Source organism: Lissotriton vulgaris, chromosome 4_1 (assembly GCF_964263255.1).
Source record: "Lissotriton vulgaris chromosome 4_1, aLisVul1.2, whole genome shotgun sequence".
NCBI lineage: Eukaryota > Metazoa > Chordata > Amphibia > Caudata > Salamandridae > Lissotriton > Lissotriton vulgaris.
The window spans coordinates 147561508-147588168 of NC_141691.1; the positions used below are offsets into that span (position 1 = coordinate 147561508).

General features: G+C 46.5%; 1 protein-coding gene across 1 annotated transcript in view; it reads right to left on the reverse strand.

Moving 5' to 3' along the window:
- ATRX (ATRX chromatin remodeler) overlaps positions 1-26661 on the reverse strand; it is a 1771102-nt gene that overhangs the window by 1027661 nt on the left and 716780 nt on the right. The window contains exon 14 of the mRNA XM_086918408.1: positions 571-670. Within this exon, the coding sequence (XP_086774534.1) occupies positions 571-670 (100 nt within the window). The remainder of the gene's footprint in view (positions 1-570; positions 671-26661) is intronic.

The following is a 26661-nucleotide window of genomic DNA, read 5'->3' on the forward strand; positions in this document are numbered from 1 at the left end:
CCATGCGCAATATCACTCCGCTTCAGACACTAGATGGTAGGAGTATGCGGAGCATGTGTATCAACAGCCACATATGCCATTGAACATCTAGTTTCCTACATTCACTGACTCAACTGGTGAGTCGCACTGGATCAAAACACTTTAATCCAACAACCTACTCATACAGAGCTCACTTAAGAGGAGAAGGTATACATTTGTGTGAAAATGAGTCAATAGATCTGTTAACAGTCTGTGAATTTATGTGATAACCTGTGTTTTTTACCTACTGCAGGGTCTCATCCTACCGTCAAATCCTAGTCCCATAACCCTTCTTGTTGCATAACTGCAACCCTGCTGCATAATTTGGCCCTCTCCTGCCACAGAATTCCAATGGTCCTGCTTAAGGATGACTTATTACAGTGGGGAGCAGACAAGAGATTAAAGTAGCACCGTTAACTTAGGAATTTCTGATCTTTTGAGTTACTGACAAAATACAAGTAAATTACAGCGAATTAAGTTACTAATGCAAAGATAATACAACAAGCAAACATTTGTAACTCGGAAACCCCCCAAATTAAGTTTTAGTTATACCTTGCTTTCACTAGAGTCATCCTGGACCTTTATACGTCGTCTTTTCTTCTTCTGCTTCTGTTTGTAACTTCGATTTTCCTCTGCTTCTTTTTTTGCCGCCCTAGAAATAATTTTTCAGTTACTTAGGGAAGAATATTTAAGAGACTATTAATGACAGCATCACAAATTCATGACAGAAAGGGGTTGCCAAATTTCCAAACACAGACTATTTAAATGACATCAAAATACAAAGAACAGTGGGGAGCATCCATACAATAATACAAATATGAAGTTAAACTGCCTTACTAACTAGCATTACTAAGCTCATTAGTTCTCACCTGTGCAAGAGCTATTGGCTTTGCTAATATGTTTTAGAAATGTTGCACACCAGAGTAGCTGCTGTTCAGAATGACTCAAAGTTAGTGGAGTAAAGAAGAGTGGCATGGAGTGTCGTAGAGTGGAGTAGTGTGGAGTGACCATCAATAGAGTTGAGGGGAGGGCAGTGGAGTGTCGGGGAGTATCGTACAGTGTTGTTGAATTTCATGGAGGGTGTAGAGTGTCGTAGAGTGTAAGGGAATAGAGTTCAGTGGTGCAGAGTGGAGTACAGTGTCAGAGTGGAGCAGAGTGCTGTGGAGTGGCATAGAGTGTTGTGGAGTGATGTAGAGTGGAGTGGTGTAGAGGTTGCTGTGCAGTGTGGAGCAGAGTGTTGTAGAGTGGCGTAGAGTCGAGTGCCAAAGAGTGGAGTACAGAGTAGTTTGTATCCTTTTTACCTTTCATTTCTCTATAAAAGAGCTTTCCAGGTTTCCATTTCGGATTTCATACAAGCAATTTCTTTGTCTGTATGACTTCCAAATAAAGTTGTGCCAGAAAAAGGTAAGTTGAGAATTCTTTGTTGAGACGGAGGGCCGTTAATCTTGACCAATAGTTTCTTCTTAAGGCAGATCCGTGACAGTATCTATGTGCAGCTAACAGGGATGAGATCACAGCCACACAGATAACTTGACATCATGGCCTCATTCAAAATTTCAATGAGAATGTCTCTACGATTTAATGGCAGAGTGTCCACAAATTGTTAAGGGGAGTCTCAAAGATTGGTCATATTTGCCCAGAATGGCAGGAGAACTTGCAGACTTTTTATTAGTGGGCACTATACCACATAACTTTCATGAGACATCACCAAATGTTCTGCTTTCCTTGTCTAATGGAATGGTAGATGAGCAAGCAGTTTTTTTTTAACCTTTTTTGATGCCAAGGCCGAACTATAATCAGACAGATGATCTGAACGAAGAAATAGAGGACCCTGATTATGAGCCCTTAACTTCTTTGTATCCTGGGTGGCGCAACTTTAGATGATGCAGGTTTAAGGATTAAACCCATAGACAGATCTAACAGGCCTGAAACTACTGCAAGCACCAACCTTGAGGGTGAACGCTGGTGAAGACTATCCAAAAAAAAATAAGAAAATCAACGTTGATCAGAGCCTCCTACAAAGTGTTGCTATTCTCAAATGAGGAGACTCGAGCTGGTTGAGAGTCCGTAGAGGCAAAAACCTGCTTGGGTCAGAGGACATCAATGGAGAGTAGGAACAGGTCTAGACCGATGTCTCCGTCTAGAAGATGAGTTATATTGAGAGTGACAAGAGCAAGTGTGAGAAAGTGCCATCTTTCTTGCATGGTATGCCCCCACTTTTTGCTGAATTGCTGATGTGCTTTGACGGAGTGTGCCCTGGGCTCCTGCCAATCAGGTGCCCAGGGCCTGTGTTTTTCTTCCCTAAAACTTGTGTTGAAACCTAAACCCAATAGGCATCTGTGGCCACATGTGAGCCCCTGGTAAATGGTGCCCTAGGTACCCAGGGTATTGTGACCAGGGTAAGACCCCTAAGGGCTGCAGCACTTTGTGTGCCACCCTCAGGGGCCCTGTACCCTGACCCACACACACACTGCCTTTGCAGACTGAGTGTCTTAGTGTAGAACTAAACAGAGTCGACATGGCACATATCCCTGTGTGCCATGCCCACAAACACACTGCCCTGCCCTCTAGCAGGGTGCACTATGCCAGTGGTGTGGGCACAGGTGCATGGGCCCTGTGCCCCTACAGAACACAGGGCCATTCCTGGGCACTGTAAGTGCAGTGATGCCATAAGAGTATATGGTGCTGGGAGGTTGTCATTACAAACACCACAGCACCATAATGGCTACACTGAAGACTGAGAAATTTTGTATCAAACTCCTCAGTACATTAAACCCACACTGATGCCAGTGTGGGATTTAATGTAAAATGCACAACAGAGGGCATCTTTGAGTTATCCCTTGAACCTAACCTACAATCCACGTCGTGTCTGAGAGGCTGCCTAGGCTGCTACACAGCCCAGACATGTTGCTGGACCCCTGGGTAGAGAGTCATCCGCTATTCTGGGCCCGCAACAATGCACATCCTGGGCGAGGTGCTAGGTCTCCTACCCAAGGATGGGCAGGGGAAGCTTCAAAGGCATGCCACCTTTGTGAGCTTCTCCAGGCCACTTGTTGTACCCTGCAACTGGCCACCACCAGTTCTGACCCCCACTCTGGCGGGAATAATGGTGGGAAACCCTACGTGAGCTTGTGCCAACTTCACCCCTCAGGAGGGAAAGGCGGGTAAAGCACAACTCCGGCCGACCAATCAGAGATAGGCTCTGGCCCCCCTCCCACAGGAGAGGAGCAGGATAGGGGGTGTACTCACCCCAGGACAAGGACCCATTGGTCCCTGCCCTTACCCTACCTGTAATGCCCCTACATTTAGTATTTAGGGTCCCCCTGAACCTTCCTTCCTCAGATCCCGAATTTGAAAACAAGAAAGAAGACCAAGAAGACCACCTGCCGTACAGCTGCTAACAAGCAGACCATCCCAACTGACTTGGCCCCAGCCCTACAGGCCTGTTGATCCTTGAACATGCTTTTACTCAACTGTTTACAGGAGATGTTCCAGGTCTGAATCCAGGATCCAGCCTTGTGGTTAGAAAAGTAATCCATAAAGTAATTAATTGCATTTAACTAGAAATTCCCATTGAGCACAATGTCGCATTGTGTTTGAAATTGTGTTGCCTATTGCAACAACTGTAACTACTGTACTTAAAAAGTCTATTTTATATTTGAAAAGTATTTACCTAAAGTAACTCATTCTGAGAAAGTGTATTTGACCTTGTTGGTTCTAAAAAATAAAACTGTATATTTGTATACAAAACATTGGCATAGAGTTCAGTTCTTGAGTGTGTGAGACCATTTGCTGAATGAGTGTTTACAACAAATGCTTTACACTGTCCTCTGATACTGCCTTACTGCTCGACCAAGCTACCACTTTATATGGTAAGGTTATATCTAACTTTAGCCTCTGCCATACCTCTGGGGACTGTGGACTCTGTGCACACTGTACCTCACTTTGGTCCAGTATATACAGAGCCACTTTCTTACAGCAAGGTCTTGATCTCTGCCTTGCTCTGTGATGAGATCTGAAACTAGAGGGAGGAGATTTGGATCTTCTTGGTGCTACAGGTGGTCTTGGTGGAGTGTGACACCTCAAAGACATCAAGAGAAATTTGAGAATGGAAACAAAAAAGAACGGGTGTGTCTCGAAATCATGGTGTCTCTCCAAGTCAAAAGTCTTCTATATCTCGACTTAGACCCAGTATTCGATGGTGAACAAGCTGGTACTGTACTTCACCTTGATGTCTAAATCCAGGCCGCTGAGGGGAGCGATGCTATTTTTCAGTGTGAAGCTTTTTTCGAATCTCGCTATTGTCCGGGCCAATGTAATTATGCGGCAGGAGTGGGCCAAATTATGCAGCAGGGTTAAGTAAATTATGCAGAAAGAAAAGGCAAATTATGCAGCATAATGCAGCACATTTTGTAATACTATTACTTCATAAATACATCATTTTAAACTTGGTAACACCGTTTGGGCATTGATTCACCTCATTAGTGCCATTTTAATACCCAAATTTAGCAATAAGAAACAAAGGTCAATGCGAGTTGCTGCATTTGTAGTAAATTTTGAACCGTTTGAGCTAGAACCAATTTTTTTGTTAAAATCTCCTCATAATGCAGAAGATGATGGACTACGTGTCAAATCTATATTCATGCGAAAATCGTCTCGGCCGCATAATTCCAGTGGTCCTACCTATAGTGGAGCCCTTACAGAGTGCTGGTAGAGCACTGGTAAGGGGGTGATCTTCCCTTACCTCGTGCAACGTCCCCGGGCTGATTCACATAGTGCCTCTTGCTATCTACATAGCTACTCTTTTCCATGTAGTTCAATCTTCTCTAAGTCCTTCAGGGCACGCCCTGCAGTGGTGACATTGGGCTGTGATGTGACAGTCAAGGAGGCAAAGTATATACAGATCATGAGGATCCAATTTTGCCTTTTTTCTGCAACAAGCAGAAAACTTCACAAATAAAAATGTCATTTTTTGTGGCACCAAATAAAAATGGTCGTTCAAAAAAGGGCAGAAAAACACCTTAGAGGTCCAAAACGTTGAGTGAAGCTGGCTTAAAACAAATATGATGCGATTTAAGTGGAAAAAAGCCAAAATGGTTAGCCTCATTGCTTCAAGATACTGTAACCACGAGCAGGAGAAAAATAACTGAGGTACCTGCCATGCCATATGGGACGATTCAGAAAATCGGAAGCTTGTTTCCTTCCCAGTGTAAGAATTGGCTTGGTAGTTTGGTTTGCACTGTTCCCATCATGCACTGGGACAGGAACAGACTAATTTGCATATAGCCAGGTTCTGAGCTGGGATGGTGCAGTGAGCTAAAAAACGGTGTTGGATCTAGCCCTGATCTTTTGACTGGGTGAGAGTATTCTGCTTAATTCAGAAACTCTGTCCATCACCACCCCTTGTTGTTAAATATTTTGTCCACCATAAGCGTGGAAGGGTATACTCAGATGTGAGTCCCTTGCTCACTGCACCATCAGGATTCAAGCTAGCCGGGCCGAAGACGGCTGTAATGCCAGAAACCGGTCCCCGGAAGCTTGTTTCCTTCCCAGTGTAAGAATTGGCTTGGTAGTTTGGTTTGCCCTGTTCCCATCATGCACTGGGACAGGAACAGACTAATTTGCATATAGCCAGGTTCTGAGCTGGGATGGTGCAGTGAGCTAAAAAACGGTGTTGGATCTAGCCCTGATCTTTTGACTGGGTGAGAGTATTCTGCTTAATTCAGAAACTCTGTCCATCACCACCCCTTGTTATTAAATATTTTGTCCACCATAAGCGTGGAAGGGTATACTCAGATGTGAGTCCCTTGCTCATTGCACCATCAGGATTCAAGCAAGCCGGGCCGAAGACGGCTGTAATGCCAGAAACCGGTCCCCGGAAGCTTGTTTCCTTCCCAGTGTAAGAATTGGCTTGGTAGTTTGGTTTGCCCTGTTCCCATCATGCACTGGGACAGGAACAGACTAATTTGCATATAGCCAGGTTCTGAGCTGGGATGGTGCAGTGAGCTAAAAAACGGTGTTGGATCTAGCCCTGATCTTTTGACTGGGTGAGAGAATTCTGCTTAATTCAGAAACTCTGTCCATCACCACCCCTTGTTGTTAAATATTTTGTCCACCATAAGCGTGGAAGGGTATACTCAGATGTGAGTCCCTTGCTCATTGCACCATCAGGATTCAAGCAAGCCGGGCTGAAGACGGCTGTAATGCCAGAAACCGGTCCCCGGAAGCTTGTTTCCTTCCCAGTGTAAGAATTGGCTTGGTAGTTTGGTTTGCCCTGTTCCCATCATGCACTGGGACAGGAACAGACTAATTTGCATATAGCCAGGTTCTGAGCTGGGATGGTGCAGTGAGCTAAAAAACGGTGTTGGATCTAGCCCTGATCTTTTGACTGGGTGAGAGTATTCTGCTTAATTCAGAAACTCTGTCCATCACCACCCCTTGTTGTTATATATTTTGTCCACCATAAGCGTGGAAGGGTATACTCAGATGTGAGTCCCTTGCTCATTGCACCATCAGGATTCAAGCAAGCCGGGCCGAAGACGGCTGTAATGCCAGAAACCAGTCCCCGGAAGCTTGTTTCCTTCCCAGAGTAAGAATTGGCTTGGTAGTTTGGTTTGCCCTGTTCCCATCATGCACTGGGACAGGAACAGACTAATTTGCATATAGCCAGGTTCTGAGCTGGGATGGTGCAGTGAGCTAAAAAACGGTGTTGGATCTAGCCCTGATCTTTTGACTGGGTGAGAGTATTCTGCTTAATTCAGAAACTCTGTCCATCACCACCCCTTGTTGTTAAATATGCCATATGGGACATCATGGGATACTGGAGGGCAGTGGGTCCTAAAAGATGCACTGCCCTAAAAGATGCAGTGTCAGTTTTCATGCTAACATAGCTGCAGCCAATATGCCTACATTGCCACAATTGCTTAACTCCATTTCCTTTGAAAATGGTTTGCAACTGAGGTTTTTAAGGAAAGTTACTCTTTTCTGGTAACCTTTCTGTTCTTTATAATTTTGGCCTTTTTAAAAGTAAATGAAAGAAATTGGCCAATGCTGCCTATTTTATATGCGGTAAAACTATGCGATGCAATATGAAAATATTTGGCCTTCCTGAAGTTAGGTGAAAATATAACAAGAGAAAATATATTTAAACAAGTCAATCAGGAAACTCATGCATGGGCAAGACTATTCAGTGTTTAGGAGTATCACTGGAAATATCATGAAGGAGATGGAGCCGATGTTCTAAGATCTTGCTCTGTTGAGTCAGAAAATGGCTGACTGGGATTGATCCACTGTCCTGAAATGAGTCACTTTTGAAAGTGAAAATGTTTTTAGTGCACAGTTTGTTTTAGTTTGAACATTTTCTGCTTGATCTAAATTTTCAGATGTAAGGTTCCTGTCCTGCAGAAGTGAAAGTAATTATCAAAAGGGACGACAAAAAGATCTAGTTTCTCAATGCAGGTCTCCTTGATTTCATTCACTGTAGCATATAACAAGGACGTTTACTAGTTTAAGTCGAGAATCCATTTTTCATCTCTTACAGTGCAACTCATCTAATCCACCTTTGCTTCTGCCCATTCCTTAACGAATTCCAAGTTTGTTACTACCCTCTTAAACTGATAAATTGATTTTGCAAGGGCCTGAGCAAGCTTTACAGCTTTCTTTTGTTCCAAAATCTTAACTATATGTACCACTAATACAGACAATTTAGACAATCTGCATTAAGTTCAATCCATGGACCATTTTACTCCATCAAGGGCAGCTGCAGAACTTCAAGATTTTGTGGTACTGCTAGGGGAGATAGAAGAATGTGGACCATGAGCCAATACATTTGAGGAAGATATCCGTCCCAGCAGAATTAACCTTATATGGTATCTCAGAGGGACATATATATGTAAGGTGTAGGATGCTGAACTGTTTTAAGTTGGTTGCATATTAAATGCAATTTATTCATGCACCCTTCCGTCCTATGCTATATGGAGTCACTGTTAAAGTACTGATTTAATTATTTGCTTACTAAAAGATAGTATCCTTCCTCCCATAACATGACACATTTCGAGCATTTGAATCTACAGCCATTTGTATTGTAATTATATAGAGCTTACTACCCCTGACTAAATGAAACGCTTTTTCGGCAAGTACCATGCTACTCCGGAACCCAAAAAGGATTAGTGGTCAATTAGTATAGTGAAATATAAGAATAATCTGAGCGGTCGATATGCTAGTCTTTTATTTGACTTGAGAAAGATAGTGGAGGGATCGAAGAGGAAAAGGTTTGCATTTATATGGCGCTTGCTACCCCTGATGAGGCGTTGAAGCGCTTTACGGCGAGTAGCACGCTAGGCCGGTACCAGAACAGGATAGTGGTGAATTAGTCTAGGGAAATATGAAATTAATTTGAGCACTGGAAATATTAGTCTGTTTTGGGGACTGAAAAGGACAGTATAGGGATGGAGGAGGAAGGATTTGCATTTTTATAGTGTTTGCTCCACTGATGAGTATAGGGAAATATGAAATGAATTTGATTTCAGCAGTGGGCATGTTAGTCTGTTATTTGGATTGTAAAAGGAATAGCAAGGGATAGAAGACGGAAGGGTCTAGAAATGTGTTTTTTGGGAGTTCATAGCAGTAGGAGAGGGTTTGGGGTGAGTAAATGGGAGGTGGAGGGGAAGAGTCAGAGGGAAGGGTTTAGAAAGGCTTGTTTGGGAGATGTGAATAGTAAAAGAGGTATGAGATGATGCAAGGAAGGGTAGAGGAGGGAAGAGTCTAAAAAGATTTTTTGGGGGATCATAGTATTGGTATGGGGTTTGGGATGAATGGGAGAGTGGAGGTAGAGGATATATTGAGCGAGGTATAGGGTGAGAAGTAAGGTACTGCACTGGAAAGAGTAGTAGAATGAGGTTTGAGAGGAGTCAGAATTGAGGTAGAGGCTATATTGAGAGCGGTATATGGTGAGAAATAGGGTAGTGCATTGGAGAGTAGTGGAATGAGGTCTGAGATGATTCCGAATAGAGGTAGAGGATACATTGCGAGAGATATAGGGTAAGATATAGGGTAGTGCATTGGATATGCTGTATTAGAAGCAAAGTAATAAATATAAAGCTATATAAGTACATGGAAGGTATATATTCATAAGGAAGGTAATATATGTAGAGTAAAGTTAATAAACTTAAACTTTCAAGTGTTGCTGTACTTTATATATATTTTTATATCAAAATTAAGCAATTGCAGAGTTATGATAAAAGATTCTTATTTATGCAGTCACTTATATACATGTTAGACATAGAATAATGCAACTATAAGTAATATGTATGTTTGTTAATCAGAACTAACAAATATCTATAAAAATATTTATTATACATGTTTATACAAAGCAATACACATATGTAGGTACACATCTATAGTCCACATAAATGCGGATATACAGAGGGATATGCTGTACATTAATGTTTGAGTATGGTGGTTATGTGGGGAAGAGCCAGTTCTTGAGTAGTCTTCTGAAGATGAAGCATTTATCCATAGATCTTATGTTTGGGGGTAAAGAGTTCCATAGATTGGCTGCTTGAACAGAGAAGAATGTGCTACCCATATTTTTTTTCTTCTACAGTGGGATTTTGAGGTGAGGTGTCACCCTAGAGTGGAGGTTCCTTTGTTCATTGTACTTTGTGATTTAATTCCTGAGCAGTCCTGTTCCATGTATCGCTTTTAGGTGATACAAAGCACCTTCAATGTATATCTTCAGGCAACCAGTAACCAATGTAGGGCTTTAAAGGCAAGGGACATGTGGGCTTGCGGTTTTACATTTAACAGTAGTGTAGGAATCTGGCTCTATATATACTACACCAAAATAAGGTATAGTGTGTATAGAGTCCAGGTGACCCCAGAAGTAGGCAGAGGTTAAAGTTAGATAGAACCATAATCTCTAGTTGTGGTAGAGTGGTCGAGCAGTAAGGCAGTATCAGAGGACAGTGTTAAGCATTTGATGTACACAGTCAGCAAATGAATTCACACACTCAAGAACTGAACTCTAGGTCTATGGTTTTTGTATAAAAAAAATACTGTTTTATTTTTAGAACCAATCAAGTCTGGCACAGGTAAGCATTGAATACTTTCAGTAAGAAGTGTCTGAATATAGAACAGTTTGAAAATGCAATTGAAATTGTACTTTGTTTGATTTACAGGGGTTGAAACACTTAGCAAATGCAGTACATTGAAATGAATATGCTTTTTCAGTACATTACAGGTGAGTTACTTTGTACGTTACTTTTCATACTCAGTGCTGGATACATGGATTCAGCACTGGGACATTTCCTGTAAACAGGTAAGTAAATATGTTTTGGTTATTTGTGCGATTTGTAAAGAATATCTTTAGATTTCAAAACTCCACACTTAAAAACTTTTTGGAAGAAAATGGTCTAGGTTATCCTATGGAGGAAAAACAGGTTATAGGTTCACAGGTAAGTAATCGACTGTGGGGTTTAAAGTTCTAGGGTAGAATTAGGGGTTCCCCAGGGTCACTGTTCTTGCACCTTCAGCGGCACTAGGGCAGCTGGGTGCAGAGTGTTGAGGCCCAATCTTTTTCCAATGGGGGATAGGGAGCCTCTGGTTGGTGGCTGCAGGCAAGCAGGCCACTGGGTTGTGGGAGAAAAGCTCCTAGGGTTAAGGTCAGGGCAAATGGGGAAAGAAAGTAGCACAAAAGGTGCACCCTTAGCGGCACTGGGGTTCCGGGTGCAGAATGTTCTTTCGACGTCGGGCGCCCTGTATTCTATGGAGAACCTCCCGTTTGCAAAGGCACTGCAGACAAGGAGTCACCACTTGGAAAGGTAAGTTGGGAAGTTAAGGGTTGGTTAGGCACCGTCAGTTTGGCAACACAAGGCCGTGGGGCGTCTGGTGCAGGTGTGCCTTTTGGGGTCGGATCTTCTTATCAGCTCCTGGTAGCGGTTAGGGGGGCCTTCTGGATTTAGGCTGCAGGTGTCAGCTTGAGGCAGGTCAGGGGTCGCCAGATCTTGGGCCAGTTTTTGAGGTTGCTGGCTGCAGGACACACCAGTATTTCGCAGGAGCAGGGTCAAGGGGAGACAGACCGGTAAGGCTGGGGCCAAGTCAGTGGGCGTCTTCCTCTTCTTAGCTGGCTGCACAGCTGTTCGATCCTTCTTTTCTTCTTGTTGGCAGGCTGGATCTGAGGAAGCAAGGTTCAGGGTGCCCCCTAAATTCTAGATTTAGGGGCGTTACAGGTAGGTAAAGGGCAGGGACCAATGGGTCCCTTCCCTGGGGTGGGTAAACCCATTATCGTGCCACCCTCCAGCGGGACTGGGGCATGAGCCTGTCCCTGGTTGGTTGGGTCCCGGCCATCCTCAAGATGGCGGGGAGTCAGTGTTGTTCTTCACCTCGCTTAACTTCAGGTGGGTAAAGGGCAGGGTAGTTAAAGGGCAGGGACCACTTGTAGGAAAATGAGCTTCTGCTGCAGTAACCCCCCCCCCACTTTTTGCCAGACTACTGATGCACTTTTTTCTTGGTGTGGCATGGGTCCCTGCCAATCAGGTTCCCAGGGCATGTGTTTGTTCCCCAAAACTAACCCAATTGGCATCTCTAGAAACAGGTCAGCCCACGGTAAATGGTACTACAGGTACCCAGGTCACTGTGACCAGGGAAGACTTCTGAGGGCTGCACCCTTAGAGGCCCTGTACCTTTTCACACACACTGCCTTGTCAGGCTGGGTGTTTTAGTGCAGAACAAAGTGAAGAGTCGACATGTGCCATGCCTACTACCAGGACGCTCCTTAGCTGGAGCATCTGTGCGCCAAATAAAAACGCATAACATAACATAACATAACAACCCACTGCCCAGGCATAGATCAGTCGCCCCTCTAGCTGGGTGCCCTAAGCCAGTGGTGAGGGTACAGGTGCATGAGCCCTGTACCCCTACAGTGTCTCAATCCATTATTAATGAATCATGTGTCACCATGTGACCATAGTGACATCCCTGAATGACGGGCACTCCTTAGGTTCTCGTAGGAATGAGACTCCAAATATAGTTCAAATGAAAATTTTAATCATTCATCTTAAATTTAAGTCATTCAAATTTTCATTCGGTAAATGCATCCAAAGAAAATTATCCCAATGCTCCAATGCATTTCGGGCAAAACGAGCCCTTCATCGAGGAGCCTCTGTAATTAAACCAGACATAGCAATCAGAACAACAATAAAACGGAAGTATGAGTGTCAATGGTTAGTGAGTGCTGATCGAGTTAATCAGACATGGAGTGGGTGAAATTAGTGAAAACCGAGTGACAGGAAGTGAAAACGAATGGAATAAACGGAGTGGGTGAAAGAACTAAAATCAACGTGAATTAGATCAAAGTGCCGGTTCATTCTAAAAGCGTGTAGTAGCGGGTTTAACTGTGAAAAGTTTAGATGTGCCCAAAAGGTAAACGCGGAAGAAAGTTTAAATGTGCCCAGCGGTAAACGCGGAAGAAAAAATAATAAAAATACGAGTGAGTTTAAGTCCATGCGTGCAGCGTTTGACAGCGGTTAAAGATGTTAAAGACCGCGAATGTTAAAGTGGCTATAAAGTAAGGATTAGACAAAGAATCTTAGAGCTACAACGATTCAGTTACTCACTGTAGATCAAGTGGTCGCGAGCTTCAAACGCCGGTATCGGTGTGGGACAGGAAGTGTAGTTAGTTTAGTAGGGATAGAAATCGAGGAAGGACTATCGCGGGGGTGAAAAAAGTGGTGGCCATCTTGGAGAGATTACCAAACTGGCGAGAATAAACCAAAAGGATACAAAATAACAAAAAGGTTATCAAGAATAATCGCATTTGGGGAAGCAATGACAATTACTTTAAACAAAACATGAAAACTCCAGGCGATCATTAAGACCGGCTGGTTTCATTGTCTGCATACGATAAATCCAAGCCATTTCCCTCTGAAGTAAGTGCTTGTTATTGTGGTGAGGGTACAGGTGCATGAGCCCTGTAAAAACTGAGAAGTTTGGTATCAAACTTCTCAGCACATTAAACCCACACTGTTGACAGTGTGGAATTTAATGAAAAATGAACACAATGGTCATCTTTGAGATGCCCACTGAAAAACGACCAGCCTCTGGTGGGTTCCCTGAATGGTACACACCAGCCTGCCACCACAAGACATGTTTGTGGACCTCTAGGGTGGGAGTCTACGCTCCCTGAGCCCAAAAACAAAGTCTTTACTGGCAGAGGTGTTCACACCTCCCCCAGTCCAGGAAGAGCCATTTGTGGCAGGGGAGCTTCAAAGGCCTGGCAGCCTTTCTAATGCGACCCCCAGGCTCTCCAGCCCCCATGTCTAAACTCCTTTTCGGGGGGAAGACAAGCGTGAAAAACTAGCCAGCCCAGGAGGTGTGCCCCCTCTGCCAACTCCACCCCTCAGGTGGGGAAGGCGAGGTGAAGCCCACTCTCCTTGCAGATGGCAGGCACTTCCCAATCAGGACTAGGGATCATGCTCACACCCCCACGTGGGGGTGAGCACACCAAGGGTGTAGTCACCCTAAGGTCAGTAGCCCATTGGCTAATGACCTCAAGACCCCTAAAACGCCCCCTAAAAACAGTATTTACGGGGCAGCCTTGAAAAAAAAAGGCAGATCCAGCGTACCTACAAGAAGAAAAGAAGTAGAACCAAGAGCTGTGCACAGCTAACAAGAGGACAACGCCCACTGACTTGGCCCCAGCCCTAAAGGCTGGTCTCCCCTCGAACCTGCTCCTGCGAAATTCCAGCGTGTCCAGCAACCTCACAAACCCCGGACCTGCCTGCCTTCACTTTCCAAACTGTTTCTCCCGTGAACACCGGCCGTGTTTAAAATGCAGCTTCTGGTGCCAGCCAGAAACCGTGAAACCAGCCCATTCTTCACCCTCCGAACCCGGCCCGAGAGGAAAAACTTAACGAGGAGGTGATCATGACCAGAGATGTGGCGACCCCCTGACCTGCCTCAAGCCTCCTGACAACGCCTGCAGCCTCAATTCAGAGGACCCCCCCTACCGCGACCAGAGCGGGTAAGAAAATCCGACGTCTCAAGGCACCCCTGCACCCGACGCCCCAAGGCCTTGTGTGCCCAAACCAACAGTGCCTAACCAACCCTCAACATCCAAACTTACTACTCGAAGTGGTGGTCTCACCTGGAAGATCCTCGTCCCGAGCCTGCAGTGTTTTCTTTGTCCCGAGGTTCTTCATTGGATACCAAAAGGCACGCGACCTCAAAACAGCACCCTGCACACGGCCGCCCTAGTGCCGCTGAGGGTGCAACAACAGTGCATCGATGACCCTGGGAGACCCTGAGTCTAACCCCAGAACCATAACTCCCACAGTAGATTACTTACCTGAGAACCGTTAACCTGTTTTCCCTCCATAGGATAACATTGACACTTTTTCACCAAAAAGTTTCAAATTGGGTAGTTTAGAAAACGGAAAATATTCTTTAAAAATCATGCCATTAACTAAAACGTAATGACTTTCCTGTTTCTAGGAAATGTCCCAGTGCTGAATCTAGGTATACAGCACTGAGTTAGAAAAGTAATGTTAAAAGTAACTTACCTGCAATTTACTGTAAAACCCTATTCATTTCAATGTACTGTATTTGCTAAGTGTTGCATACTACTGCTCCCGTGTAAATCAAACAAAGTACAATTTGTATTGCATTTTCAAACTGTTCTATACCCAGTAACATATTACTGAAAAGTATTTAATGCTTACCTGTACCAGGCTGCTTGGTTCTAAAAATAAACAATATATTTTTATACAAACACAATTGGCCTAGTGTGAGAAAGTGGCTCTATATATACTGGACAATAATGAAGTATAGTGTGTATAGAGTCCACAAACACCAAAGGTATAACAGAGGTTAAAGTCAGGACTGACCTTACTCTCAAACGTGGTAGCTTGGTCGAGCAGTAAGGCAGTAACAGAGGACAGTGCAAAGCATTTGTTGTACACACTCAGTCAGCAAAGGATTTCACACACAAAGACTGAACTCCAGGCCAATGGTTTTTATATACAAAGATATAGTTGTTTTATTTTTAGCACCAACATGCTTAAAAATATACTTTGCTAGATATGAGAACTCTCATGTAATTACTTTGCAAGGAAGCAATAAAGTTGGCGAGCACAATAGGTACAGGAGTTGCTGAAGGCAACTCAAGTCTAGACACACTTTAGCATTGAGCTCAATGGATTGTTACCTTAAAAGTACAGTTGATTTCAGTACAGATTACTTTAGTAGTTCCAGGACTAGATACTAGATTCAGTCCTGGGATCTAAGGTGAAACCAGATTAGCAAAAACGTTTTAGTTACTGTGGTGAATTTTCATGAATATAAAGCTGTTTTAAAAGTTCGCACTTGGAAACTTTTCAATGACAATCTGGCAATGTTATTCAATAGGAGAAAATTCAGTTTGCAGGTAAAGTATGATCACATTACTTTTGTAATCCAGTACCGGGCTTCTAGGGCCAGCACTGGGGTCTGAACTTAAAACAGGTAGGTAATTGCGTTTCAGTATTTCGAATGATTTTTAAAGAATATTTCAAGCTTTCAAAAGTAGGCACTAAGAAGAAATTTCATAGAAAAGCAGACAATGGGTTCCTATGGAGAAAATATAGATTACTAGTAAACCCGGTAAGGATTACTTTTGCGGTTCAGTACTGGGCTGCAAGGTACAGTACTGGCTTCTCGCCTGCTTGCAGGTGAGTACTTCGGAATTCGGACTTCGGCTGATTTTTTTTTTTAAACTTTATTTTCCAGTTTTTACATAAGCATTATGATCTATTATTACTGTACAAGGTATAACATCAGTGACAACAGGTCTCATGTATAACAAATACAAAAATAAATGATCGCAGTTATAAATGACAATATATGGTGCATCATGTTAAAATGTCGAGAATACACATTCAATGAGGGCAATGGGGTGCTTTGCAACAAAAGAGCCCGGGAGGCGCACCATGAACCAAGCAATACAAAAAGGGGGCACATTCCAATTACCAATAATCAGATAATCAGGTGTAACATATCCTTAAACCAAACATGTCCCACAGACCTGAGAGCTATCCAATTCCCTCCGGGACAATGCCGCTCCACCTTTGTGAGTCTCGGTCAGCCTGAATCCTAGCAAGATAGTCCTTATATGGCCCCCAAATATCTACAGGACGTGACGCATTAGGGATCAGGGTGGACTATTCTTCGCAGTTTATATTACAAAATGCTAGACTCCGGAGCCATGCCTGCGGGGAAGGGACTTTTTTACTGCCCCATAAGAGGGCAACCTCCCTTTTAGCCAACAGGAAGCACAGAGCCGCCAATTTCCTAACATTCTTAGGGAAGTTGGCCACATAGCTCAACAGTGCAATTTCAGGGGTGGGCGTTAGTGGCTTGGACAGCATGTCACTTAATGTGGAATGAACAAGAGACCAATACCGGTATATCTTGGGGCAGGTCCAGGAGAGGTGCGCAAAGTCAGCAAACGGAGCCAAGCATTTCAAACAATGATGGGGTCTGTTGTGGTCTATTCTATGTGAGCGTGCGGGGTGGAACTTGAAGTGGAGTAATTTGTGCCTGCTATTCAATGAAACATCCTTGGTAGCCCTGCAGCACTGCTCCCACTGATCATACTGATCATACGTGATGGACGCACCCAGATCCGCCTCCTAGGCCGCACGCACCCCAACGTCAGAAACCGGTCTCGACGCCCCACATTGCCTATATAGTATCGAAACCAGATGTGCGCCAGTCGAGCTCTGTACCAACAGCGCCAAAGGCAGGGTTGGCTCGGGGGCTGATGGAAAGGAAGGGAAAGTGGCCCGAAGCATGGAGTACATACGGGTCATGACAAAAGTGTCCATAAAGGAGCGCTCAGAAAAACTAGCCTCTTCCGTGACGGAGAAAATTTGACCATCCGGGAATAGGTCTCCTATTGAGTGAATATGAAATTTATCCAGGGTACGCTGAACCAAAACTTCGCCAGTAATTAGAAGCATAGAAGAATTAGGCAGGGGAAGTGCAGAAGAATAAATTAAGTCTAGTCAGAGCAGCCTGCGCAACATGACCCAAGCCCAGCATGTAGTGGAAACCGTCTGAATATCTTGGGGATCCCGAGGGAACCCCGTGGAAAGGACATTAGAAAGAAGACGGGGGAGTACCAGATCCGCTTCGGGTTTTAAATATGGGACGCGCGTGTCCGGGTGAAACCAGCGGTGCGCATAACACTGTGCGATGAGATAATACAAATAAAAATCAGGAACCCCAAAACCCCACCTTTCGTAAGGCAGGGTCAAGATCTGCCAGCAGACCCGAGGTGCTCTATCTCCCCAGACAAGGCGCAGTAGCAGTGTGTACGTAACTGTGTAAAGAAGGTCTTAGTAAGAGGAATGGGGATGTTATTAAAAAGATATAAGAATCGGGGGAGGACTACCATTTTAATTATGGCGACTCTGCCAGCCATTGATAACGGCAGCCGCAGCATTTCGTGATTTGTGATTCAAGGGCGCTAACGGCCCTGCCATAATTAAGCCTAATCATAGTGGTGGTATCTAGATGGACATAAATCTCAAGGTACTTTACTGCGTCACTGCACCATTCAAGGGGGAACTCACATGTCCAGGTGTTTGTGCTAGTCGCGAGCGGGAAGATAACCGATTCGTGCCAATTAATGCAGAGCCCTGAAAATTTACCGAACCGCTTGATTTCCCGTATCAAGGGTTCCAAGTTCTGTTGAGGTTCCCTAACATATAAAATAGTCATATCCGTATAAAACGAAACAAGAAGGGGACCAGTACGGAAATGAAGGCCACGGTGTAAGTGTTTTTCTTGAAAGTGGCGCACTAAAGGATCCATGGCTAGAATAAAAACGGAGTGGAGACAGGGGGCAACCCTGTCTCGTGCCACGGGAGAGAATGAACGGGTCAGAGATTGTACCATTAAGGCGTAATCTGGCGGTGGATCCAGTATATAGCGACACCACCGTGGATACGAAACATTCTGGCATGCCCATCCGTCGCATAACTGACAAAAAATAGGACATTCAAGGGAGTGGAACACCTTTTTGGCGTCCAAAAGGATGGCAGCAGCAGGAGTGGCGGGGTCGATCCTGTGTACCACAGTGAATAAGGTACGAATATTCAGGGAAGTAGACCTATGAGGGACGAAGCCAGACTGCGCCGGAGAAATGATGGCCTCCATTAGTAGAGACAGTCTAATTGCAATCACCTTGGCCAGTATTTTATAATCTAAATTCAATAACAATAATGGCCTATATGAGCTACACAATTTGGGGTCTCGCCCAGGTTTGAGAAGTTACATAATGACAGCTTCTCTGATTGTCGGAGGAAGTGGGCCAACCTCAAGGGATTCCGCATAAACCTCCACCAATCGCATGCCTCATACAAATCGGCAGAAAAGCCATGAAGCCCAGGCGCAGAAGAGCCCCGGAGCAAATAGATAGCTTTGACAATACTGTTCGGAGAAATGGGGATGGATAAAAATTCCTGCATGCATCTTTCTAAGTAAACTATTGCAATTTCGGACAGATATTCCCCCTGACCACACAGATCCCGGTAAGTCTGGTAGTGTACAATGATTTATAATACGCAAGAAAGTGATCACAGATTTCCGGGGTAGAGTGTAGCGGTTCGCCCTGTGGACCGGTAATTTCGGAGATGTAAGCCGTATCGCGCGGCGGGCGTAAAGTGTGGACCAGTAATTTACCGGGTCGCTCCCCCTCGCCATATCTGCGGGAAGCGTGTTGCTTATTAAGGAATAGGAACTCTCGCCCGGCAGCTTCTCTACATTCAAGCAGCAGGGCCAGGCGTTTAGCCTCTCCTGCACTGGAGCCCGAGTCAAGTAACTCACGGTCTAATGCAGCGATGTCCTTCTCAATGTGATTAAGCGAAGAGCCGGGATCTTGGAGCACAAGTAGGTACCCCAAAGGGAGGCCCAGGGGGCTGTAGGGTACAGGGGTGTCTTTGGGTGTTGGAAAAGCTTACCCTCAGCTGGTCACGGTTGGGGTGGCCCCTGGTTCTGAGTCTGCAGGCGTCGGCTGGTTCGCCGAGGAGGGTCTTTGGGCACTGGACTTCGGGTCTCAGTCGCCGGGGGGACGTCCTCCTGGTCTTGGTTCTGTTGGGCCCGGCCTCGGAGGGTGCAGAGTGGGCTGGTCCAGAGCTTCCTGGTTGGCACCAGGTGGGTTGTTGCAGCAGAGCCTCTGCTGATGGGAGTTCCAGTCTTTAAGAGGGTCAAGGCAGGCAGGTCCTCCGGGTGTCCAAAGGATGCTGTCCGCAGAAGTTGCCAGGATTAGGCAGGAGCAGGTTCCAGGATCGACAGGCCGGTAGGGCTGAGCCAAGTCCGTAGTTGTAGTCGTCCTGTTGTTAAGCAGCTGCACGGCTGATCTTCTTTTCTTATCGGGATCTGAGGAAGGAAGGTTCAGGGAGCCCCTAAATACAGAGTGGGGGTTAGAACTGGTGGGGGCCAGTTGCTGGGTACAGAAAATGGTCTGGAGAAGCTCACAGAGGTGGCATGCCTTTGAAGCTTCCCCCTACCCATCCTGGGGGAGGAGACCTAGCACCTCGCCCAGGATGTGCATTGTTGCAGGCCCAGGAGAGTGGGGGCTCCCCACCCAGGGGTCCAGCAACATGTCTGCTGTGTGGCAGCCTCTGCAGCCACTCAGCCCAGACGTGGATTGTAGGTTAGGATTTCAGAGGGCATCTCTAAGATGCCCTCTGGTGCATTTTACATTAAATCCCACACTGGCATCAGTGCGGGTTTAATGTGCTTAGAAGTTTGGTATCAAACTTGTCAGTCTTCAGTGTAGCCATTATGGTGCTGTGGAGTTTGTAATGACAACCTCCCAGCACCATATACTCTTAATGGCATCACTGCACTTACAGTGCCCAGGAATGGCCCTGGGTACTGTAGGGGCACAGGGCTCATGCACCTGTGCCCACACCTCTGGCATAGGGCACCCGGCTAGAGGGGTGACTGAAGTATGCTAGTGGGGGCATACCAAGGCAATAAAGATGGCACTTTCTTACACCTAGAGTTCAGTTCTTGAGTGTGTGAATTCATTTGCTGACTGAGTGTGTACATCAAATGCTTAACACTGTCCTCTGATATTCCCTTACTGCTCGACCAAACTACCACTATTAGAGAGTAAGGTTCTATCTAACTAACCTCTGGCTGCCTCTGGGGACACTTGGACTCTATACACACTATACCTCATTTTGGTGTAGTATATATAGAGCCAGTTTCTTACACCAATGGGTCCCTTCCCTGGCGTGGGTACACCTTCAATTGTGCAACCCTCCAGTGGGAGGTGGGCAGAAGTATTTCCCTGGTTGGTTGGGTCCACCCATCCTCAAGATGGCGGGGGTTGGGAGTTGTGCTTCACCTCGCCTCTCCCACCTGAGGGGTGGAGTTGACACACCTCTTTCCCTCACTTGTTTTTCCCGCCGGTTCTCCTGCCCAAAATGTGGGGTAGAACCAGTGGGGACCAGTCGCTGAAAGCAGCTAATGGTCTGGAGAGGCTCACAAAGGTGGCATGCCTTTGAAGCTTCCCCTTTGTGAACCCTGCCCATACTGGGGGAGGACGCTTGGCACCTCGTCCCAGGATGTGCATTGTTTCAGGCTGCTCTTGATCCAGGGGGTCCAAAAACATGGCTGTTAGCAGCCTAAGCAGCCACTCAGTCAGGTCACTAGGAGTTGGTGGAGTTTCAGGGGGCATCTCTAAGATGCCCTCTGTTGTGCATTTTACATGAAATCCCACACTGGCATCAGTGTGGATTTAATGTGCTGGGAAGGCCGTGGGGCGTCGGGGGAAGGGGTGCCCTTTGGGGTTGGATCGTCTTACGAGCTCCTGGTCGCACTTAGGGGGTCCTTCTGGATTTAGGCTGGAGGCTTGAGGCAGGTCAGGGGTCGCCGGATCACAGGTCAAGATCGCCGGGGTGACCTCCTCGTGGTGTGTTTACACTCTAGCTCGGGCCAGGTTCGGCAAGTGCAGGTGGGTTGGATTTGCGGTTTCAGGCTGCTGCCATAGGTTGCTGTTTGAACAAATCCGGTGTTCACGGGAGGAGAAGTCTTTAGAAGTGAAGGCAGGCAGGTCCTTCGGGGTTTTGGAGGTTGCTGGCTGCAGGACACACCGGGATTTCGCAGGAGCAGGTTCGAGTGGAGACAGGCCTGTAAGGCTAGGGCCAAGTCAGTGGGCGTCTTCCTCTTGTTAGCTGGTTGCACGGCTGTTTGATCCTTTTTCTTCTTTTCTTCTTGTCGTTTCTGGATCTGAGGAAGCAAGATTCAGGGTGCCTCCTAAATACTAAATTTAGCTGTGTTACAGGTAGGTAGAGATCAGGGACCAATGGGTCCCTTCCCTGGGGTGGGTAGACCCCCTATTGTGCCACCCTCCTCAAGATGGTGGGGACTCGGAGTTGTGCCTCACCTCGCCTCCCCCACCTGAGGGGTGGAGTTGGCAGAGGTGGGCACACCTCATTTGTTTTCTCGCCGGTTCTCCCGCCCAAGGTGGGAGTCAGAACCAGTGGTGACCAGTTGCTGAAAGCAGCAATTGGCCTGGAGAGGCTCACAAAAGTGACATTCATTTGAAGCTTCCCCTTCGTGAACCCAGCCCATCTTGGCGGACGAGGCTTGGCACCTCGTCCCAGGATGTGCATTGTTTCAGGGCCCCGAGAGCAGCAGGCTCTCGACCCAGGGGTCCAGAAACATGTCTGTTGGTGGCAGCCTAAGCAGCCACTCAGTCATGTCACTAGAAGTTGGTCGAGTGTCAGGGGGCATCTCTAAGATGCCCTCTTTGTGCATTTCACATTAAATCCCACACTGGCATCAGTGGGGGTTTAATGTGCTGAGAAGTTTGATACCAAACTTCCCGGTCTTCAGTGCAGCCATTATGGTGTTGTGAAGTTCGTAATGACAAACTCCCAGCACCATTTACTCTTAATGGCAGCACTGCACTTACAATGTCTAAGAATGGGCAGACACTGTAGGGGTACAGGGCTCATGTACCTGTACCCTCACCACTGGTATAGTGCACCCTGCCAGAGGGGTGACTGATCTATGCCACGTTGACTCTTCGCTTTGTTCTGCACCAAGACATGCAGCCTGCAAAGGCAGTGATTGTGTGTCAGGGTACAGGACGTCTAAGGGTGGCACAATAAGTGCTGCAGCCCTTAGGGGCCTTCTCTGGTCAGAGTGCCCAGGATACCTGTGGCACCATATACCAGGGGCTAACATGTGGCCAGAGATGCCAATTGGGTTTAGGCTCACTGCAATTTTAGGGAAGGAACATAGGCCCTAGGTACCTGATTAGCAGGAGACCAGGGCGCACTCAGTCAAAGAACATCAGCAATTCAGCAAAAAGAGGGGGCATACCATGCAAGAAAGAGGGCACTTTCTCACAAGTAGTCTGGCAGCAGAGTTCTAAGTCCGTTGTAGTCTTTTCATAGTTGTTAAAGGTAATCCTGGGTAGAGGCTATTGGCGTAATCGAGTTCGGACAGTACAAGAGAGGTCTTGGGTGGGAATCCCAGGTAGGGGTAGATGCAAGTGTGAGAAAGTTTCATCTTTCGTGCATGGTATGCCCCCACTTTTTGCTGAATGTTAATGTTAATAAAATGTATAAAGCGCGCTGCTACCCTAAGGTGTCCTGGCGCTGAAAGAGCTGCCTACTTGGTTACTGGTAGAATGACAGATTCAGGAAAAAAGCCAGGTTTTCAGCCCCTTTCTAAAAGAAAGGAGCTCGGTTGCACTTCTGAGATGGAGGGGACGGCTGTTCCATGCTTTAGCGGCACAACAGAAGAAACTCCTGAACCCCCCCCCCCCCCCAACTGTTTTTTTTACTCGCAGAATTTTTATTAGTTTTGCCTCTGCAGTGCTCTGCCGGGAACATACCATTGGAGGTGTTGTCTCATGTAGGCCGGGCCAGAACCCCTAAGGGCCTTAAAGACCGTACACAAAGGGCCTTAAATTACACCCGTTGTTTCAACGGAAGCCAGTGGAGGTTCCGAAGACCCTTCTTCACTGAAACAAACTTCGGAGTGCCCAAGAGGAACCTGGCTGCTGCATTTTGCATGACCTGAAGTCGGCTTAGGTGTCTTTTTTGAATATTAACCCCATCAATGCTATTGACGGAACGGTTCCGTCATGAGCGTCGGTTGGCCTGTGCTTATGACGGAACCGCTCCGTCATGAGCCCGTTGGCTCATTAGAACGTTCAGCACAGCGCAGGAATCTGCACCGCGCTGAAGGTGTTAAGATAAAGGCTGTTGCAGTCTAGACAAAATAAGAGCACTGTCCTGAGGCTATCCTCCGGAAGAAGAATTTTAATTTTCCTCATGATCCTGAGAAGATGGAAACAAGAAGAGACCACTCCCCTGATCTGATCCCCAAAGGAGAGTGTAGAGTCCACGATCACCCCCAAGTTCTTCACCTTGACGGTAGGGACTGGGGCGGACCCATGATTTCAGTCGCCCAGTCGGGTGACCAGAGGTTCGAGAGATTACCAAAGATGATCACCTCAGTTTTCCCTGCATTTAGCTTGAGGCAGTTTGCTGACATCCAGCCTGCTATGGTTTGCATGCAATTGTAGCAGTCTTGACTTATCTCAGCCTTTTTGCCCTTCTGTACCGACAACACTTTGTGTGTAATCGGCGTAGGTGGTCAGCTGGAGCCCAAAAGATTGTATAAGGGCTGCCTGCTACATTGAATAATGTAGGGCTGAGCGCAGACCCCTGTGGAACCCCGCAGGGCAGGGAGAAAGGCCTCGATCGATCATTGCCCAGATCCACGGTTTGGGATCTATCCGTGAGAAAATTTTTATAAGGATTTGGGCCTTACCTTGAACCCCCCTTTCGACTAACCGGTCCAACAACACTTCGTGGTGGACAGTGTCGAAAGCCGCTGACAGATCGAGCATAATCAGGATTGTGGCACCTCTCTGATCTAGTGCCTCTCTGATTTCTTCAGTAGTTGGATTCAAGGCCAGCTCTGTGCTGTGTTCAGCACGGAAGACAAATTGCGTTGGATCCAATAGGCCGTTGGTCTTGAGAAAGGAGTTTAGTTGAAAGTTAATTTCCTTTTCAATCATCTTAGCCGGCAGCGGTAGGCGGGAGATGGATCTGTAATTGTTTGGATCTTTCGGGTCTAGGCTTGCTTTCTTCAGGAGTGGAAGAATGAGTATGCTACTTACCAGAATGCATCTGTTCTTGGCATGTAGGGCTGCTGATATTCATATCTGTGCATAGATCGCCGCCTAGTGTTGGGTCCGGATCACTAAAAAGGTGGCACCTCCCCTGGACTACAGTGCGCATGGGCATCCTCTCCATCCTCAGATTGTTTTTCACCATTGTGGCAGAGATGGAGTGTAGTACAGTTAGTGATGGCCATGCTAAGAGTAATTTTGAGTGCTGCAGCCGCTACAGGCGCCGGGGAGGAGGGTGGGCGATATGAATGTCAGCAGCCCTACATGACAAGAACAGATGCATACTGGTAAGTAGCATATTCGGTTCGAGGAATGTGGGCTGCTGAATTCATATCTGTGCATAGAACACATAGCAGTCCCTCTATTAGCGGCGGCTGCCCGTGCCAACTGAAGCAGTCGGAAAAAGTGTTTTTAGAACAGGTGGGCCAAATAAGTAATCAGGGTTAACTGGCAGATCGAGTATGATGGTTTGTATCTCAGGCTTGAAGCCGGAGATTCTGAGCCAGGCGTGTCTTCGTGACATAACGCTTGTATTAATCGCCCTGGCTGCAGTGTCTGCCGCATCTAGCACACACTTATTAGATGCGTTTGATATAAGTTTCCCTTCTTGTATTAGCATTTCTGCTGCCTCCTTATACTCATCTGGCAAGTGTTGTAACAGGGTCTCAAGTGTATCATAATGAGCCATGTCATATCTAGCTAAGAGTGCCTGTGTGTTGGAGATTCGCCAGACATTGGCCGCTTGAGCTGCCATCCTTTTCCCTGATGCTTCTAGCACTTTAGATTCCTTGTCAGGGGGAGGAGCATCACCCATGGTCTACGAGTTCGCTCTTTTACGAGCATTAGAAACAACCAGAGAGTCCAATGGCAACTGTCCCCTGCTATACGTAGGGTCCACAGGTGCTGGTTTGTATTTTTTTTTCAATTCTGGGGTTCACCACTCTTGCCCTTGTGGTCTCCTTAAAGATGCCTCCAGCGTGTTTCAGGACACCTTTTAGCATGGGTAGAGTCTTGACAGTTCTCTCTGAGGTAGAGAAGGTGTCAAATAAAAAGTCCTCTTCAATAGGGTCAGCATGGAGCTGGACATCATGATTTTTTGCTGCCCTCTCAATAAGTGTGTTAAACGCAGCCGTGCCTTCTGTAGGTGAGGTTTTAACCGCGTAGATATGACCGTCCGGGGCATTTTGTGGCTCCCCTGGGTCAACAGTGTCTGTCCAGGGTTCAGTGTGGTCTTCTGGATCAGTGTCTACAGGATAACTGTAATCCTCATTTTCACCATCCCCAACATCCACATCTGAATGTGTGGGTGAAAAAGGAGCAGGGTCTAGTCCATATTGGTTTAGAGGTTCAAAAAGAAGAGGTGATGTTGCAGAATCCCTCTTTTTCTTTAATGGAATTTTATACGACTCCATAGGCTGTTCTGGGGCGATCTTTCGCTTGAAAATGGAAAGTCTACCAGTCTCAGCGGCGATGAATTGCCTCGACTGATCTTCCGGCAGAGGCTGTCGATGCTTGGTGGCCCCCTTCCGTAGTTGTAGGCGTTGGCCCCATAGACACCTTCTTGGCCGCTTCGATGCCCGTCTTAGGGGTGAACGCCTTAGGTGCCACTTGCGGCGGCAGTGTAAACTTGATCGGTGCCGACGACTTCGGAGGTTTACTGACTGTCTTTGGGGGTTGAGTGGCCTTCGGTCCGACAGCAATAGCCTTCTCCTTAATGCGTTGCAGCGAGTCCAACACCTGCTTCGAAAAAGAGGCGGATGGTTGTGTTGACTCGACAGGGTCCTTAGAGCCACTGCTAGTTTTGGACTCTAGGTCTTTACTGCCCTTTGCGTGGTCGAGTCGACGTTTAGGATCGAGAACGTTCTTCGCAGACTTCTTTGGGTCGATGTCCTTGACCTTTTTCTTCGGTGCCCGGCTTTCGGCTCGACACCCTTTAGCGACCTCCCCGGGTCGATAACACTGTTTCGTCAGTGCCGATGGTTCAGAAGCCTTCGATCCGACCAAAGTAATGTGTACTTTCGGTTTTGTTTCCGGTGCTTTCAGTTTTGTAGACACCGATGTTTTTGGTTTCGATTTTGAACGATCAACCGATGGCTCGTTGGACATGTCCGTAGCCGGGCCTTGAGGCGAGGCTGTAGAAGTATGCGTTTGATCTTGGGTAAGGCCATGTGGCGATCCCGCGACCTGAGCCTTATAGAGTGTTTTAGTCTCGGCCCCCGTACCAACGGTTGGGCCTAGCTCCTCGCTCGAGCTATATTCTACGGCCCCAAAGGCCTCATCGTCGTCTCCTACCTCGTCGACGACGTCTTCATTATCGACCATTTCCACATCTGCGTCAAAACTGGAGTCGATCTCTGATGCAGGATCAGACAGGTTCTCTTGAACTTCCTGCTCGACCCCCTCATCTTCCTCGGCATCGAAGATGTTCACCGGGTCAG